Below are 19,414 nucleotides of genomic sequence, written 5' to 3'. Positions count from 1 at the left end.
AAAAAAAACACAATAGGTTTCCTTCCCCAGTAAACACACATCTGCCTTACCTCTGGTTAATTCCTCTCATGATGCTGGTTGGTGACCAAAGAGGCAGCTGGGCACTGAGAATAACACTCAGGAGAAACTGGTTTGGCTTTTGTACATCTGGGTGAGTTGACGTGTCAGTCTGACTAAGGGTGTACAACTGGTCACAGGCAACACGACGAATCTGAAAAAGTATCATTGTCAAGCACCAGACCTTACTCAACAGCTGCCAAAAATAAACTTCTGTTTGGTTAGAAACCTGATAAAACCCAGATGCTGAAAATCTTGTGGAAACTAGAGCATGAGCTCCACACCCACCAGCCAGGCCTTCTCTATTTATAGGGATTTAGCAAACCACTTTCATTCCTCTGCTAACAGCTCTGATGCTTTATTAAACACAGACTATCAATTCAGGTAAGGGGTGAAAAGATAAAACAACTTCATACAAAATAGGTGGAATGTCATGAAATGAAGCAAGTGTGGCTTGAAAAAAATCTCTAGATTTTTGAATATCTAGTATAATCTCAAATCAGAAAAACTAAGTTTTAGGAGGGTTCTGACATTTGGAAGATTCTTTCAAGAAGTCCAGAAGAGTCCGTTAGATCTTACCCAAAACTTTTCAGACAATAGTTCCTTGTAACTTCCCCTTGTTGAGAAGGTGAAAGTACTAGTATTATAGAATCTGTCTCACCAAAATGAGAGCATTTTCTGACTATTCAAAGCACAGCTCTGCCTCATGGATTATACAAGCCTAAAGAATGCAACACTTCAGCATTTGTTATCAACACAGCACTAAGTACTGGAATTACTAGCCATTACCCAAAGGTTATTTATGCAAACACTGTTGGAATACTTGTAATGAACAATTTTATCATGAGACCACATGAAATGAATAAAGTATACACATTTCACTGAAACATTAAAGAAGTTTTCAGAGAAAAACTCTTACCTCAGCACTTGGTGATCCAAGGAGTATGTCAATGATAAAATCAGCAACACAAGGCAAATTGTAAAAAGATCCTAGAACAGAAGAATATGAGGTTATCTTTTCTAGAATAATCATTTAAAAATCACTGTTACAGTCTTATATTAAAATACCATATAGGACTTATAGGACATACCCTGCTGTCAATACCAAAAAGCAGAAATGGGTATTTGCATGTTTCTCCATCTCCTTCCATCAGAGACAAGCACTACCTCATAACAGCATTTTCCTTCTCCTTCCACCACCACCACCATTTACATTTCTTGTACACAAAGGTTCAAGTACTAAACATTAGCTGTGCAAACAGCAGCACGTGCAGAACTATGTCCTTCAGAGCCAGTACAAATATTTATATACTGGCAGTAAGTCAGCTTTCCCAGTGCATTTCACTAAGGCACAGCACCACATACCTTGTTTCATGCCACCTACTGTTCAGTCCTGGGTATAAAAAAATGCATTTTTAAAATGAAATTGTGAGTTTGTCACTTGAGCTGAGAAGGTAACTTAGAAATTTCCGAGTTTCTCATGATTTTTTTAAACCATCTTCGTAAGACTTCACCCTCCTTACTTATACTCCAAACACTGAGTAATCCAATTCTATTTCATACCTAGTTGCTGACTGCGTAGCTGAAGGCAGGTTACTAACAGAGACAGGGCTTCTCCAGCAATCAGAGCATCTTTGGTAGATACGGACTGCTGTCTCACACAGATACCAGCATGCAGTGCTGTTGGCTCTCCTTCACTTCCTGAACTGCAATTACTTCCTGTATTAAGAAATGAACAAGTGCTATAACCCGTTACATTTTTAATATGTTTTCAGCCTCTGGTCAGTTATCTGCAACTTAAGTCTTCTCTAAAAGCCACACGAACATGCAACATTTTTCTTAGATTTATGTAATCAGATTCACACTTCACATGTGTTAAATTAAGAATAAACCAAATACTTCCATCCCTAAAGATGGCTTCCAAATGCTCTCTTCAATAAAGATGTTTTAAAAGATGTTAGGCACAATAACCTACCTGAGCTGCTAAGTCTGTTTCGAATCCCTGCAGGAAATAAAGTGTTGCTTTCTTTTATTGGCTGACTACTTCCTACGAGGTCCAGTCGTCCTGCAGCAGCCGCCCAAGAAAGTCGCATGAAGCAAGCCACTGTAGAAGTGAAATCATTCACCTCCATAGTCTGAAGAAATAAGAAACAGCATTAATTCTGTGATGGTCGACAGCCTTTGTTAATGATAGGGATTAGAGGAATGTATCTTCTGCATCATGTCAAATTCACATTTGGATTTGTTCTTCTCTCTTCTCTAACCAGGCTTAAGGATGCCTTAAGTTAGATGTTAAAAACCAGATAAAGGTAGGGAAGAGAGACTGATAACAGAGGCTTTTAAATGAAGGCTGGGCAAGAACTCGCATAGAAAGTAGACTTTTGACTGAAAATCCAGGAGTTATACAGCTGCCACCAGAGATCACACTGCTACATCACCACAAATAATCAAACACTTCCTTACTTGTATGGCAACTCTTGCTGCTGGTATGATTTCTTCTACCCTAATGGAGGATCTATCAGACACAGAGAGCTGTCGGTAGGATGACTTCTCAGGTGTTCCACAAATGGACATCTGCCTACTTCCTTGCCGGCTGACGTTACGGAAGGGGCGCGAGGACAATGCTTCTACCCCATCCTTAATGAAATCCTCATCCAGTAAGGTAGGCATTGTCTGGCCAACAAGCAAGAACCTACATTCACAGAGCAGAAATGTCAAGCTTATTTCTGAACGTTCACAGCAAGTGAGTAACTGATACTCTGAGTCCTATTTCAAACTTAAATATTACGAGGGACACTCCAAAAGCCAAGAAAGCGGCACTGAATCTAATGGGAAGCAATTACTTACCTTGCAAGTTGCAGGCAGATGGAATAGACTCCCTGTCTGGTTTCATAGTCTACTTCTGAAGGGATGGAATCTCTCTGCATCACATTCACCACCAAACTTAAAAACAAATCAATAATACAGGCTCTGTTTGAAAGCATTTTACTTAGGAAAGAGGTGCAATTAATTTATCTCCATCCTTCCCTCCTCTTATTCACTCAATTGAATGCCAGTTAAAACTGCCAAACTGGCAGCTTTGGAGACTAACATCCCTATTTTCCCCTCCTGCATTTATAGATTGGAGATTTCTGTTCCTGCTGGCAAATGCTTCAGGATCTACGGGGTACAGAACTTTAAGAGCAACACATACTTGACAATTTTGACACAATTATAAGCAGTGTTGCCAAGTCCTCCAAATGACTGTACCTTATCTGAAGGGTCTGGATTTCGGAGACGGCCAAATTTAATTTGGTTCCCAATACACACTCCACGCTTTGACTGCTAGAAACTGTCTGCTGGTGTATATGCAGGACATAGCACGTGTAATGTAGCCACTTACAAATTTGAACTGGAATGCTAGCTATTGAAATCTCCATTATTTAACTACGTCTGTGTAAGCTACACTTCATAGGCTTATCTGTGCCTATCTTTATTTTGGTGTTAATATGATATACACCGTTACATTACCATGGTAGCTATCATATCTTTCCAGACACTCGTAAATAAAAGGCTAGCTTTGAATGGACTTTTCGTCTAAAAAAAGCAGCTCAAAACTGTACAAGTGTGCTACAGCATGGAAAGCAGAACCACAGAACAGCTAGCTAAATTAAGTGTTACAAATAGAGTCAAGATTTTGAAATCTAACCTCAAACCTCCTGCTCTGAGGAAATTTTCACAGAAAGACTTGGCACAGTTTCTTGCCATTTCGTCATCTGCAGTTGGCATCAGCTTGGAGCTCAGTACCTAAAATAAAGTATCCACACATAAATCTTAGTATTTCTTTACTGCTGAAGGTCAAAACTATAGTAGGAAAAAATCCACTACTAATGGAATTAACAATACAGCTCTATTAAGCTCTAGTCTGTAAAAAGAAATCATACTGAAAATATCCAGGACAGCAAAGACTACTACAGATATTTATCCTGTATCAAAGGGCATTGTTATCTTCACTGCTGTTCATTTATTAAGAGAATAAAGTACATACTCTAGTCTGTGAAATGTGTCTTCAGGCTCAGAAGGAACTCCTTAATAGCACAAATCCTTCTCCTTTTGAAGATTTTCAGTTGACAGCAGCCAATAAAACACCTTAGAGATGGCTTATGTATTAACTCATGTCTTCTGAAATAATTGTATTAAATATAATTTTCTCTCTTTTTTTTTTTAAGGATAGTCCAGATAATTCTACAGCCCTTGTGAACTTCACCTCTGCATCATCCCTCTTGTTTTAAGTCAGCACTGAACTTCACAGAATCCAATTACACTCGGAAATACAGATGTAGAATTCTGCAGTCTCTGTTGGTACATTTATAATCCATTCCACTTTTTTTAAAAACCAGAATAAATAGAAAAAAAAATATAGAAGTTACTTGCTTTCTTGAAAAGTCCCTTCAGTAGGTACAGCCAACAATGCTGCACATGGAAAAACAAAATATGTGGTTTCCATGCTCGCATACCATAAGCATGGTTTACAAAGTTCCAGGTATGAAACCTTATTACAACACTGCATGATATAACCCTGAACCTCTAAGACAGATAATTTTCATTTCTTTCACATCACTAAAATTTGCTGCGCACATTCTTCAGGAAGCAGTTATCCCAGTGCTCCAGACTGGTTTCCTAGTGTTTGAACAGGTTACCAGCTGGGGGAATAAAACACCATGCCATCTTTTTCTGACAACACTCATCTTCCAACTGGCTTGACTGGATTTGAGGAGCAAGTCCACTCAAAATCTACATATCTAATCCAATTTACTACTATTTATTCCTTGCCAGAAAAGCAAGCAAATTACTGCTTGCTTTCATTATTTTCTCTGGCATAGAAGTAGATAGCCATCTTGTCACACTGTAAGATAACCTGCCAGTTCAACAAAATATCCTTGCTGTGATATGTTAAGCCATTTGCTTTCAGTTGTAGAACTTGTCAACACATTTTAGAGACAAATATATTTCATTCCAGCTTGACGGAAAAAGGAGGAACCCTACCAGTGCAATGGGATGTCAGAGTGTAGGATGATCAAGACTGAATGTTAAGACTGCAGAAGTCCAAAGGAAGGCAACTATAACAAAACTCCTACAACAATCTTGGCACACACTGAGGACAGAACAGTAACTTTGTCCACTGTATTTGAAGCTGCTAGCAATGGTCCTGCAACTTCATATTATTCAGACTATATTTGTAATATGTCCTTATTAACGGTGGGATCTGTGAGCAGAACTAGACACTGCCCAGTTTCCTAGAGTGTGCAGATTAATGTGACGTAAGAACACCACCAACTGAACCCTTTCATTCTCTTTAAAATCCATGCACTGAGCTCTTGGAAAGAAGCTTTTTACAGTGTCCAACCCAGTGTTTTAAGACTTCTGGATAAAGAACTTACGCAGGAGAATATTTAGGGTTAAAAAAATTGTATGCATTCCACTCACTTTGCATGCACAGTTAAAACAGGCCAGAAGCTCCTGGGTAAAAGCCCTGCGCATTTGGATAGTGAAAATTCTTCACAGCTGAATGCTTCAAGAAATATTCCTCCTTAGCCTCTACAGACAGAATATGGTAGACTTATGTAGAAGGAAAATTAGCATTCTTTTTGCCAGTTCCCTCTGAATCTCTAGCATTATTCTTCCTTAAAATAATCAACCTTTCAAAAGGATTTGAGTAGAAACAAACTAAACAACTACTCCCCTTCATTTTTAAAAGGACCAACATTTTTATGTGATAAAAAATTCATTAAGTATTGGGAGATTCAGGCAGGAATTGTACCTGAACAGTAAGGATTTCAACATTTCTCTGCTTGTCTCCATATAAATCAAAATACTCCTTCCACCTTGCAATCACAAGAGAGGCGTGGCTTCACAATAAAGTCTCTAATGTGGAACTTCTTTACCCCTTCTGTTACAGGGAATTTATTGTATACAGGAAAACAGGCTATGACTCGACATGTGCGTTTTCCATAACATCATGGTGAATTTGAGGCCTCCTGCCCAAGAAAATTTCATCTTCTTAAACCTAGCACTCAGAAACACAAGTATGAAAGAAGAAAATTTTTCTTACCTCTAAATTATAGAGAACTCTAAAGGTGGACATGCCTGGAGCAAAAGATCTGAAAAGACTTTCTAGTATTGAACTAGCACTGGGCTGATGTTGGTGTTTTGAAGACAAGGACGGAGATTTTGAAGACTGAGAGCTTGATTCTGAGAGCAGTGTTTTCTAGGAGGAATAAGAAACAAAAAAAAACATTTTTAGACAACTGCAGTTTGTTATAATTGGCAACATCATATTATCTCATATAATCCCTATAATAACCCTTTCATCTCCAAATGCTCAGAAATACGTCATCAACCCTTAAGACGAGCATTGTTTTTGCAGTAGCTTCAAACCCAAAGATCATCATTTTACAGATAACTTAAGAAATCTGCTAGTAAAACCCTTTTTGTTCAGCTCACCAGCATTTGGTATTGTTTAATCCATACCTTCCTTCCCAGGGAATCAAGCTGATCAAGTGCCTCTTGAATAGCTGGGTCAGTAGGAATTAAAAGCAGAAGTTTTCTCACCCGCAGCGTTATTCTGAAAAGTTATCAGAAATTACTTAGGCAAAAGAGGGCTCAGCCACACTGTGGCCAGGTGAATGCTTATACACTATAAAATAAGCAGCTATTTGAGCTTTGCAACATGAGCATTTCTTCTGTATTTGATAACTACTTAGCTTGCTTACCTTGGCTCCTCTAGATTGGCAAGCTGGTAAAGCATATCAAACACATTACACACGAGAGCCATGACTACTCCAGGGAGGGATTTCTCCTGAGAATTAAGCAAAAATACGAAGGTGTTATTTTTGTCCTCCCCTCTCTGTTCTAAGTATTTCAGTAGAGCTCTTCATTGAAACAACTGACCCAGACGTCAATGTGGCTCAGTGAAATCCCATCTACCTTCCAGATTGAGACCATCTGAATTTCACTATTACCCCATTTCCCTTTTAATAAGCAAATTTTGACATCAGTGATTAATGTTCACATACAATACAGACTAGGAGTGGTCTGAATATGCTAGTTGATACTTTCTAGTTTATTTTCATACTGCAGCTTTATTAATGGTGAAAATCTGGAAATCTCTGCTCCAGCCAAGTATGTAACCTCAAAATTAAGTCAAGAGTCGCTTATTCCAGGATTTAACAAAAGACTCTGTAGAGATTAGCGTAGCCTGCTTGGTACCTTAGTGTAAAATGTTGATGTAAAAAGCTTCTGTCCCAACTTCCTGTATCTGTTCCACCACCCAAGCTGTGCACTGCCCTACTATCCCCTTTCTACCTCACCCCCTTCAAAAGCAAGGGCAGTTTTCAGGCTACTACGTTGTACCTGTTCCATTGCATAGGATGAACTAAATACACCACTGCTGTTGCTGGAAGTGGTTGAGGAATCTGCTGAGCTCCCTGACGGTGTCCCGCTTCCTGATGTTTTTACTGTAAGGACTTGTTCATCAGAGAAGCCCAATTGGTGGAGTAGTTTCTGATCTTTATTTACTGTTAGCTGCAAGAAAATATCTATCATTTAATTGATATCTGAAAGACAGATTGGATTTTCATACATAATGAGAATTCTAGTTAACATACCAGGCTGTCATTGGCAAATATCTGTATATTATCCACAGGAGAATTCAACATCTTTGCTATCTTCCACCTGACGCTCCCTACAGTTTCATTGCTATGAGCCTGTAAAATTAAATGAGATTTGTTTAGCATGCCTGCTCAAGAACTCAATCCTGAGAGATAAAAATAAACCTTTCAGGGAAGTTCTCCTGCATAGGATAGTAAAGGTATTAAGGTATAAAAAGAGACTACTGGGGTAGGACAGCACTAGAAATGATCTATCTCTAACAGCAAGGAAACAGCTTTTCCACCTTGCAGTGATGTAAGCCATTTATGCTACAGATACTTCCATTACTATAGGCTTATACACACATTTAGCATTTTTAGATAGATTTTGCAAGCTGAGTCCTTAAAAACAGCTCCCTCTCTTAAGACCAAGTATCAAAAAGAACCAAGTAGCTAAAAGATCAACATGGCATGAAACATACAACCTGTACACACATACCTCTATGGTGAAGGTATCTTTGGTAGATTCATATGTAACATTAAGAGTTAAAATATGTCCATGAAAAGAGGCACCATGAGGTAGAATAGTTCGGGGGACAGAGTAAAGGTCCTGGCGGAAGAGAAAGACAATGGTAAATACCGTCCTTGAGAACAAATACATTTTTGTGATGACATGTAACAAATTTACTATAGTTACATAGGTTTAAGTTACTTTCACTGTTTTTAATAATATTGGAAGTTGCATTCTTGCCTAGGAAGAAATTATCTTACCTCTATTGTTATCACATAACGCTCTGCCAATAGCAGCAGTCTCTCAATTATTACAAGTTTAGTTGACCTAGGGATAAACATGCAAAATAAGTCACTTGTCTCGGAGATTAGTTTTCAATACACACATATAGCAATCATGAACTAACTGTTTTCAAATGCAGATCCTTAACACTGGGAATAATTCTTGAGCTATTTTTGTTGTTTATTATAATTGAATCTTGCATTACGCTGCTTGAGACATACTGAACTTCAGAAGCTTCATGTTTCCAGAGGTCACCTCTGTGCTCACATATTTAAGCTATACACATTTAAGCATGCATAAATTAAGGGGAAGGATAAAAACATCCTTTTCTCTACCAAATAAAAAACACGTTGCCCCAGAAACAACACCAGTAGGACGGCAATTTTGAGAACTTCAGCACTCAGGCTTTCAGTCTATTTATGTTATTTTTAAAATATATATATTTTTTTAATATAACACAGGTTTTGTTAACATCTTTTTGGAACTCAAATTACATTGTGACAGAATACACAACTACCAATAATGAGAAATGAACACTGAACAGAACATTGCTGGCCAACACAGTAACTCAGCAATTTTGATCATCACTCAAAATCAGTCAGGAAGTTGCTGGGAGCAAATATATACGGCCATATTTGCCTTTTTGAAGACGAGCTTACCTGTAGGGAGATTGAACTGATGTTGCTACTGTAGGCATAGCAGTTGCTGTAAGCATTTTTGTAGCTCTTGTCACAGCGTGTGTTAATGTTGGACCGCCGAGTGCTGAACTGGCCGCCTAGAATATAAAGCAGAGTATAAGTGGTTGTTTAAATAGACCATTAGTGTGTGCCAGAGAGCTACAAGGACAAGAAATACCTGTGGAATTATTTTTTTCTTTAAATAGAATTACCATAGTCAATTATTCTAACCCTAAAATAAAAAAATGAAAGAGGACATAGGTACAAGAACAAGTAAAATTTGTTTTTTACCTCCAGTCGTGTGTAGCAATCAGCAATGAATTTCTTGTGCAGTGATACCGAATCCTGCAGATACAACAGGCAAATGATTTAGAACTTAATACAAAAACGTAGGAATTACTTATAAACTTAAAGAACCCAATAAACTATAGATTTTAACATGCAGAGTGTCAAATTGCTCTGAATGTCAAAGCATTTTCATATACAAATGTGTTTACCTTTTTCAATCTAGGAGTTAGGTTAATATAGCTGTAATTTATTATCAATTGAATAGCTTCGTTTGCAATTTCTTCATCAGGTGATTCCATTGCAATCTTCCAAATGAAATCCATTCCTATTAATTCCAGTTTTTCTACGCTCTATGCAAAAAAAAAGAACAGCAGTAAAACATGACTGGATTTCTTAAGTAAGAAAGAGTTCAAACAGGAACAAAACAGTTTTTCATCTGCTGGGAAAGTACTTTTTAATTAAATCTTAACAATTTTCTTTTCCAACATGTTGCCAAGTTTTGCCACATTGCAAAGTGACACCAGCAGCTACAAACTTACATATTCATACTAGAAACAAAACATTTGTCTACAGGTGAAGTTCCAAAGAGCACTTCCAGTCAAGCCATGTGAAGAATTTTACAGTTCAAAACCACTGAGAAATGTAATTGGGAATGGAATTTGTTTCACAGAGATCAATGTGGTAACTAACCACATTGGGTAAATAAATAATAAAACATCATAAAACCTACTACAATACTTAGCAAAAAAATATGCATTTGAAGTAAATTAACTCTGTGATAGAGATCTAGAATGCCTACGGAAAATACTTAACATAAAACCATTAACTTAATAAAGCCAGACAAGGATCACAAAGTTAAAAAAGAACTTGACTATGATAAGCCTAAGTCCCCTGTAAAGGAATAGAAAAACACACATTTTCCTGCCAAGGAAAAGCAAGAGAAATTCACACTAGAATTCATGATTGCTACTAGACCTGTACAGAATTTTAGAAGCTACATAGCAGCTTCTTGTTATCAATGGCTGAATTTTATATTCAAGGCCTGTCTGGACGCCTACCTGGGCAGCCTGCTCTAAGGAACCTGCTTTGGTGGGGGGCGGGGGGGATTTAGACCTGATGATCTTTCAAGGTCCCTTCCAACCCCTTCAGTTCTGTGATTCTCCTATAGTTATTTCAGTGTTTTAGCTTCAGCATTTAACAACATTAATGCTAGAAGGACAACCTGCATACTAACACAAACACGACCATATCAAACAGCTGATACAGAATCCTCCTCTAACCTCCTCCCTTCCTCAAGATACCACAAGTAGTACACAAGAATGAACTTGACAGAACACTCACCAACTGAGTCCCTTGCCTCTTTAGTCGATGGTCACACAGGTTCACATTTTCAAAGAAAGTCTTAAATAAACTAAAACCTGAAAGTGAAAAGTGATGCAAGCATTTTATTCAGGTCAGGACAAGTTTTTATCCTTTTTTAAAGGAGATATCAAATGCAAGAGTGACTTTTTTCTTCTATAACTATTAAAACTCAGAATGACAGCAGAAGACCCGTTTATTTACAGAGCTGCTTGATGTTTAATTTGAAGACTTAGAAAGCAAAATGATTATATTTATTTAAAAACCAGTTCTGTTGACCAACATAATTTTCATACCATTCATAGTAATTTCATACGACTCCAGTTTAAGAATTTTCTCTTTGAAGAGCTGTTGCTGTACATCACTCTCTAGATCATGTTGTCCTTTGGTAAACCACTCAAAGCACATCTGTGAGTGAAAAGCAGGTATGTTTTTATCCCATTGTCATTACAATTATTTCAATTGTCATTGCTGTATAAAACTACGTCAGATACTATCTTACGTAACTGTGTAACTTATCACACAAAAGCTTGATCTGCAGCAAGAAATTCAAAATCTCACAGTAACTTTACTTATTATACCAGCTGTACTGCAGCATTGAGATACTTAATATTGATAGTCATCTCACACCCAAATATCACTGAACATCTCTTTTATGACTCTGCAAGCTTTCAGGCAGTAATTTTCTAGCTAGCATCCACAAATCTGCAACTAATCTCCTCACCAACATTACTCTTCCAGTCAAGTTTAATATTAAAAGAGCATCCTAGTCATAAGCAAACATAACAGAAGTGGCTTCATTAGCTTACACAGTAAGCATCTAATACCTTATTACTTAACGTTTACTACTTATGTTCCATGTACCTCACCAAATAAAGGCTCATGAATAGCACATGTAAGATTCACTCTGCAACCACAGACAACAACTTGAGTATTTCTTACCTCTCGATCTAACTCACAAACATCCTGGCCAGTTACAAGGCATTCCCAGATCTCCCTGGCACGATTCCAGCCCAAATAAAGAGTGGCTTCTTGCAGAAAAAATGCCAAAAATTTTAGATGTGCTTCCAAATACTGAAAAAGGAAACAAACACGGTTTTAAGATTTTTCTTTCCATAACAAGAACTCTGAACATTTTTTTTTTTAGTTTTGACAAACTTAGTGATTGAATACGAGTACAGTTTGCAAAGCCTGAGGACTAGAAACTCTCTGAAATGCACTTAGTTTCTATTTCACACAGTTGTTAAAATTACTGCTTTTTGATTATCTTTCTATGATGGCTTCAAACTGAAGCTTGCATATAAGCCAAAGGCTGCACAAGCTTGGAGACACAGCTCCTGGAATAAGGAGATCATGTTCTCAACAAATCAGAGAAGACTCTGAGAAGAAATTTGTCGAGTGTGATGTTCCATCACCCTTGTTACATAATATAACGAAGCTGTAATAATTCCCAACAGATAAGTGTCAGAATTATGAATAAAAACTAGTAGTGCAATTATTCGCCAGACAGAACATATTCCAGTGAATTCCCAAAATGAAAAATCAACTAATTTTATGAGACATGATGTAGTTTATCAATGACCAAGTTTTCAACCCCCTAAGGTAGTGAGAAATGCAGGTTCAATACCTCCCGGTAAGTGTATCGGCCGTCCACTAACGTTCCTCCAACAAGCCCTCCAGGACCTGCCACAGACGCAGCCAAACGGTGGCATGATATTAAGCTTCCTGTCACCAACTTCACTATTTCAAAGTTTTTCTTTAGATCTTGAATAATGCTCTTGGTAAAACAAACATACATCAATAAAAGAGGTTTTTAAATAATATATATAAACAGATATGCATTCGACAGTCTGCTCTTTTATAGAAAAGTGTTTTTTATGGGAAGGATAATGATCCCCTCTCACCAGAGTCAGCTGTACCCCTTCCAAATATCCAAAGCCCTCTGGCAATACCATTTTCAGCATGTGCTGAAATGTGTGCTGCAGATTGCAAACAAAGTCCCACACCTCCGCTTAGCCATAGAATAGCACACATGATTTGCTGGTATTTCAATCTGTTTTCCAACTGTCAGTGTTAATACAACTACAAATTAACTGCTCTAAACATTAGCAATGGTCGTTTCTTAACAGAGACATACTTGTTAATTATTTTACAAAAAGCTGAGAATAAAATAGAAACAGTCCTGACACAGCAAACAGATTTTATTTATAAACATATGCACACACACAACAATGGGCAGCACACAACACAACCTATCTACTTGTAGATTTACCTTATGCTACATCACAAAGCTGTACTTAATGTTTTTTCTTCTTTTTTTCCCCCCTCTCTTTTCTAAACTCTAGAGAAGCAGAGCCATACAGACATAACGAGGGAGTCAAAAATCTCAGCACATATTCTTACCTTGTCTTGTTTTTGGTAAGTTTGCTTAATAAATGAACGCGTGATTTCATGAAGCTGACGTAACGCTGGCACCACCCACACAAACTGAGGATTGTTGTGCTGGGATGACTAGTAGTGAGAAAGGTAAAAAAGAATTACACATGTGTACGTGCTCAGCAATGTCCTAATTCTCCTCATAGACTCCTAAGAGTAATGATTTCCATTAATACCCCTGTTTCAAAACAACAGTTACTAGCTCAGAAGGGTTCAGTGACTTGTTCCTGGTTCCCTTCCAAACACCGAAGGTGCCCCTTTACCTTCTTCAAGATGTCCTTTGAAACATTTTGCTGTGATTATTAAGCCCAAAGTACCGCCTCCTTGCTAGAGAACATGCAAATTTAGCACACAAAAACTCAGTTGCAGCAGAGGGATAACAACCACCACCTTCCTCAATTACAGGAGATAAAAGCGGGCCAGTTAGGGCTTTAAAGGGCAAATACAGTCAAATGAGGTTACTTATTGTTAAGGTGAGAATAACAGAAGAAAAAAAAATCTGAAGTACTACTGAGGGTTAAGAGATGAGATGAAATTTCTGATTTGGTGCTGCAAGGAGCCCTCTGATAGGAAGCAAAGGCTATTTAAGCTGCATTTTGAAAGAGATCCTACAAAGGATCCTACCTCATTGTTAGAACTGCTCATCACTTTTCTGGGAGGCTTCATGTTCTGTAAAGTTTGATCACATAAACCAGTACTGAAGTTTTTTTGTTCAGATAAGTGATGTCTGGTTTAAATACCGACAATGACCAATACCACCTGCTCACTTAGAGACACTAAAGTAACCTGCCCATAATAGTGTTCTACTGAAGACTCCCTCATGTAGCTGAGAATGTTGTCTTAATATTACATTCCCTCCTAATTTACTTCTTCATTTCCCCTAACACAAGGAAATAAGCAAATGATGTATTTTTAAAAGCATATTGTATGCTTTCCCCATTTTTTCCAGCCTATAGTTACAGCTTTCCGTTAGCGTTCCCCGCTGCAGCACCTTTGTTAAGGCCCTTGGCAGAATGCAATTAAAAAGAATGCAAGAACAGGAAAGCATAAGATCAGAAAAGACTGCAAAATTTTGCAGACATTGAGAACCCAAACTTGTAAATCTGTATTCACAAACAAAAGCAAAAAAGAAAAGTGGTCAATATCAAGAAACATACTATGCTTCCTAAAGAACTAACATCCTCTATAGATACTGCATGACAGACAAAACCTAATTTAATATGAAAGAAATGTATGAAAAAAGTACAAGCCTTTTGTTTTATGGGCATCTTTCCAGTTCAAAAAAAACCCACAATAACAGAAGATAGAATTCTTTCAAATCTCAGAAAACTGCCTGCTATATGAACAGTGCAGCATAGAGTAGGCACAGTCTACTAAGCCATGCATGTGTCTGCTGCTGCCAAACACATCTTAGCACAGGCAGGCCCAAGAACGACTACTTCCATGTTAGACAATAAGTTATTCTTTTTTTTAATTGAAATACAAAATTCCTATGATTTAAATATTGATTTGCATTGAGACTTAGCGGACATGCCAGAAACACATGCTTAACTCAAAGAAAACTAATTTAAGCTTTCACGTGAACGGGACAGTTAAAATACTGACATACCTTTATAGTGGTTCCATTTGCAAATTCTAACCTTGGGCCCATCCTGGTAGTTTCCCATAAACTGATCATTCCTTGTGCTGAAAATTTGTTTAAAACAAAGGCAAGAGACTTACTACAAGTCTCGGGGTCAAACTGGCTCACACAAAGCCTACCCCTCTCATGGACTCCCCAAGGTAAGAACTTACAGATGGGACACATAATTTGCACGTCTTGAAAGAAGAGGCCAACATGAAGGCTAAGTAATGTTTCATTTTGGAAAAGACAAAATAATAAACCAACCCTTTTAATATCCTCTATGCATTTAATGATGTAACTTCTTTTGATTGCTTCTTTCACTGCGTAGGCATCACTGAGGATTGTCAGGTGTTCCTCCAAGGCCTGCTGAATGAGACTACATGGTAACGTTGGAAGATGAGCCAGCTCCCAAAGGACCTCCAGAACCTACAGGAACAAATCCAAAACCGATCAGGACCTGGAAAGTGCAAAGACTACAAACCGCATGTTTAATAAAGAAGAAAATAAATCGCATTCACATGCCTTTCCAGTGGTTGTTTCCACCCGTGCTTCTCGACCAATGCGCCCTATCAGGCTCAAGAGCTTCTGTCGCACTCTATCACTCTCCGTTTCCCAGCTCTGTACAGAAAAGAAACGTTCACTATTACAGCAGCACACACTGTCAGTCTGTTAAGTCTCAAGTGGACACAAAAATATAATTTACAGTTGTGTTTTACTGCAGGAAAATCAAAACACAAGTACGTTTCCATCACGTGTATTTCTTCATTTTTGTTACTAGCAGCCACAGTAACAATTTGCCCAAATCTTTTGTCAAATACAAGCTCTAAGAGATCGGATATATTAAAATCTCACTTTTTAAGTGCTTTTGCACTGAATACATGACATTAAAATCTAAGTCAATTAGTAGTATAGTGGCAATTATGTTTTTGGGTTAACAAAAAAAAAAAAGAGTATTACAAGTGTTGTTCTACAGCCTTTTTTTTTTTTTTTTTTTAAATATACACACACACATTTTACTTTACATTTATATCTAAGATATAAATGTATGCAAGGCACTTGCCTTTTTCAGTACATTTTTAAGTAATTCTCCTACCAAGGAACATAAATTTATGTTAAAGCTTACCTTTTGAATTAGAACAAATAAGTGATTAAGCTGGTCAGAACTAAACTTCACAGCAGCTGCAGCAATAATGGTATGTATGTTTTCAATCACAGTGGAGGATTGTCCTGACTGGAAAGAAGAAGGAAAACACAAGAAGGTAGGTTTTAATCCCAAGTGAGGTAGTGAAAAGTCTTTGGTGTAAGCATTATTCTACTATTTCTATTAATGAGAAATGTAACAGCTTTGGACATGTTAGAAACACAAGCTCGGAATAACTGACTCTGCTCCTTGTTCCGTTGGCACAGAGGTCATTAGAAGCAACTCAAAAGCAGGAAAGAACAGTGGTCCAACCTGGTCCGCCATGGCCCTGCAAAAAATAGCTTCCTTGCAAAAAGGGAGGAAGGTCAAGCCTGTAAGACTTGCAGTAGACAGCCCGAGGCTTGAAAACGTTAAGTCTTGTTTCAATGATTCTTTAATATACCGATTTATACCAATGTTCAAGCACACTGACAACCTCTCATGTCTCTCATGGAAGGAGCCAAGCAAATATAAAGCAGACAAATGAACAGCTAACATTCCACCAGCTAAAGAACTTGGTAATAAAAAGTACTTATTTTTTCAAGGCAGCCTAAAAGCATCTGCCTAATCTTGATTGCTTACCTGTATTCTCCAAATCTTGGTAAGCTCATCTAAAGATAATTTACTGCCTAGCAGTTCAATAATTCCCTTTATACGGTCACAGTATTGCGCTTGGTCTATGTTACCTATGAAATAAAGAATGACAATTGCATTAATTTATTTAAACCATTAGACACATTAAATGCATAAGAATAAATAAACAAATTACATTAAAGGGGACAAGAATAAAGTTATCTTTATCCTAAAATTCTCAATCTACTGCTACAAAAAAATCCAGTCTAAAGAAGGAAAAAGAACAAGCTTCCTTCTATTCTTGTTTTACTTCATACATCTGATAGCAATCTACTCCTACATGGCCTTACTGCTTGGAAAAAAGAACTCTTTTCCTGCTCTTCTACAGGTTTAAAATAACAACACGTAGGTATGTGAGTACAAACCGCAGGTACAGCGGAAGACATCTGCACAAATGTCAAAGAGAACTAGATGACAGTAGCAGAAACCTGCTGGGTATCCTCACTCTGTTTTGACAATGACAAAATCCTTGAACTCCTTTGTTAGTAATGCTTCACTCAAATGTATTAAAAAAGGATGGACCAAATTTTTAAGTTTAAGACATTCAAAGCACATGCTGAAGATCTTTGTGAAAGCACTTACCTTCTAGAGCAATTGACAGGACAGAATTTTCTACTAGCCAGTTTAGTAAGCGGTCTGTATCTATTGCATTCTTCACTGACTTAGACACAGTGCTGTCTTCTATTAATTTGGTTACCTAAAAATTTCAAAATGGGAGATTCTAATGATGCACATGCATTATAAGTGCTTATAATGAAATCTATTCAAAACGCTTTCTACGAAGCTTAAGTGTGAATCCTGAAATATTTTGAGCACAGGAGAATTTTTCTTTCAATTATTTTTGTTTTTTAAATAAACTGTTTAACAGTAAATTCCTAACCCACCTCCTAGGAATTGGTCTGATGCAGCAGATTCTTGTTCCCAGACTGACACAGAAAAGCTTGCCTGGGCTGCATGTTGCTACAGATTTACCAGAAGTGGGTTATCTCAGGCTTCTGCCTGTGATACTCAAATTAGTGTCCTATTTTTATCAAACACAGAACCGATACAGGCTCATCACTCCAGGGAAAAGGTGGAGAAAGTACATTTATGCTAGAGCCTTCAAAAGCTCTGCTTTTGTAACTTCACCAAGGATACAGCGTTTAAGATTAAGAACCACAGTGCAATGAGGCTTAGTATTTCAATTTTCCCTTAAGTAGAGAAGCAAAAAGCCCAGAAGGAGGACTCTAAAACACCTTAAGAGTGTCTGCATACTAAAAAATGTCTTCGAGACACTGAAGTTGAACAATTTCTGGAAGGAAGAAGTGAATGAACAACTCTCTACTTAACCACAAGTTCCAGGAAAAAGAAAATGTTTTCTCCTACTTTTATCTAAGAGACTAGCAGAAAGAGCCCTGTTCCATAAACTTCAGCTCCTAGACACTACTACAATGCCCATACACAACCATAATAAAAAATACAACTACACAGCATAATGATAAGATACATCTGGCCTGAGAACACCAATCGAGGATTAAGTTGCCTCTCCCTGCCCTTTTTTTCTCCCTTTTCCTCACAACGGGAAAAAGAGAAAAGCAATTATCTCAGAATTATGAGCATGATCTCAGAGTGAGTACTGAAGGAATGATACACACTGTTGCTTATAAATGAAGTTTAAATTATGTGTAGTTTTCTAACTGGGAGGCCACAGTCCTTTCAGTAGCTACTAATATTACAAGCAATTCCTGTCACATGAATTTGTTTTGGTATTTAGGAGCTTTTGCTAAGGCAACAGAATTTGTAAGATGTTGCACCCTCCTTTTTAAGGTTGTGGCTTTAGCAACTTACTAACAACCCATCCCACCCACGCACATGCGTGTGCGCACACACAAACACACCCACATGTAGCAAACCTACTTCTTTGAGGGAATTCATTTTTGCACTGAAGTGAGGAGATTTTAACATGCGCAACAGAATGTCCAGCCGTAAATCATCCACTGCAGTTACTAAATCAGGTTGGAAGCGCATACACAGCAGTTTGATGCCAGACAAGAGCTCAGGGATACTGACTAGTCTCTGTTGAAAACGAAACAAACAAAAAAAAGGACAAATAAGAGGCAGTACTGGTTTTAGTATTCTGTTTCAGACTTCAGTGATACACAAACAGTAGGTTTAGCGATCCACTATTTAAGCTACAGACATCTGAAAGTGTTACTTATATATTGGAAATTTTAAGACAGCAAAAGCTTTCGTTAAGTGAACTCTTCTGCTACAGTTTGGTGCACTGAATTGCTCCTCTGTTATGCATAATTTCCAGTATGTAATTAACAAAAGTAAGTAAGTAAAAAGTCAGTACTCAAATTTATTACAGCTGGATGCCGAATTCAGTGCAATATGAAGCAGTCACAAGTTAAAAGGAAATTTCAGATAGTCATATGGTTTTGGTTGGAAGGGACCTTAAAGATCATCTAGTTTCACCCCCCCCCTTGTGGGAACGGACACCACTTTAAACAACAGTTGCAAGATTTTTAGAAGCAAACAGATAACGCAACAGTTGTATGCACAGAAGTTATAAGAATTTAACAGAATGCATCTTCAAGCAAATGAGAAAAGTGAGCAATCAGTACACTGCAGAAGGGGACCAACAAAAATGTATTTGACAGTAACACTGGGAAGATATTTTTAAAAGGGTGAAAACATTAAGTATCTAATTAAAAGGGATTTATGAAAAATTGGGTAAATGCAGGCTAGCTACATTTC

General features: G+C 37.6%; 1 protein-coding gene across 3 annotated transcripts in view; it reads right to left on the bottom strand.

Annotated features, from left to right (window-relative positions):
* The window catches only part of USP24 (ubiquitin specific peptidase 24), a 60,191-nt gene that overhangs the window by 21,913 nt on the left and 18,864 nt on the right, over nucleotides 1-19,414 (bottom strand). For 2 of the 3 annotated variants that reach the window (XM_068691206.1, XM_068691207.1), the window contains exons 10-38: nucleotides 18,572-18,730; nucleotides 17,258-17,372; nucleotides 16,625-16,728; nucleotides 15,986-16,093; nucleotides 15,385-15,480; nucleotides 15,127-15,288; nucleotides 13,863-13,907; nucleotides 13,206-13,313; nucleotides 12,430-12,579; nucleotides 11,745-11,876; nucleotides 11,099-11,210; nucleotides 10,785-10,861; nucleotides 9,653-9,793; nucleotides 9,447-9,500; nucleotides 9,138-9,253; nucleotides 8,457-8,523; nucleotides 8,185-8,295; nucleotides 7,704-7,802; nucleotides 7,450-7,620; nucleotides 6,810-6,895; nucleotides 6,568-6,661; nucleotides 6,149-6,304; nucleotides 3,746-3,843; nucleotides 2,905-3,000; nucleotides 2,521-2,749; nucleotides 2,033-2,192; nucleotides 1,621-1,776; nucleotides 977-1,047; nucleotides 51-211 (exon numbers count right to left, since the gene is read on the bottom strand). In XM_068691206.1, the coding sequence (XP_068547307.1) occupies nucleotides 51-211; nucleotides 977-1,047; nucleotides 1,621-1,776; nucleotides 2,033-2,192; nucleotides 2,521-2,749; nucleotides 2,905-3,000; nucleotides 3,746-3,843; nucleotides 6,149-6,304; nucleotides 6,568-6,661; nucleotides 6,810-6,895; nucleotides 7,450-7,620; nucleotides 7,704-7,802; nucleotides 8,185-8,295; nucleotides 8,457-8,523; nucleotides 9,138-9,253; nucleotides 9,447-9,500; nucleotides 9,653-9,793; nucleotides 10,785-10,861; nucleotides 11,099-11,210; nucleotides 11,745-11,876; nucleotides 12,430-12,579; nucleotides 13,206-13,313; nucleotides 13,863-13,907; nucleotides 15,127-15,288; nucleotides 15,385-15,480; nucleotides 15,986-16,093; nucleotides 16,625-16,728; nucleotides 17,258-17,372; nucleotides 18,572-18,730 (3,434 nt within the window). The remainder of the gene's footprint in view (nucleotides 1-50; nucleotides 212-976; nucleotides 1,048-1,620; nucleotides 1,777-2,032; nucleotides 2,193-2,520; nucleotides 2,750-2,904; nucleotides 3,001-3,745; nucleotides 3,844-6,148; nucleotides 6,305-6,567; nucleotides 6,662-6,809; nucleotides 6,896-7,449; nucleotides 7,621-7,703; nucleotides 7,803-8,184; nucleotides 8,296-8,456; nucleotides 8,524-9,137; nucleotides 9,254-9,446; nucleotides 9,501-9,652; nucleotides 9,794-10,784; nucleotides 10,862-11,098; nucleotides 11,211-11,744; nucleotides 11,877-12,429; nucleotides 12,580-13,205; nucleotides 13,314-13,862; nucleotides 13,908-15,126; nucleotides 15,289-15,384; nucleotides 15,481-15,985; nucleotides 16,094-16,624; nucleotides 16,729-17,257; nucleotides 17,373-18,571; nucleotides 18,731-19,414) is intronic. The other variant, XM_068691209.1, reaches the window with a different exon arrangement.

The sequence above is a fragment of the Anas acuta genome, chromosome 8, assembly GCF_963932015.1.
Source record: "Anas acuta chromosome 8, bAnaAcu1.1, whole genome shotgun sequence".
Classification (NCBI taxonomy): Eukaryota; Metazoa; Chordata; class Aves; order Anseriformes; family Anatidae; genus Anas; species Anas acuta.
Note: the sequence above shows the minus strand (reverse complement) of the source record. Positions and strands in the feature narration are given on the sequence as shown.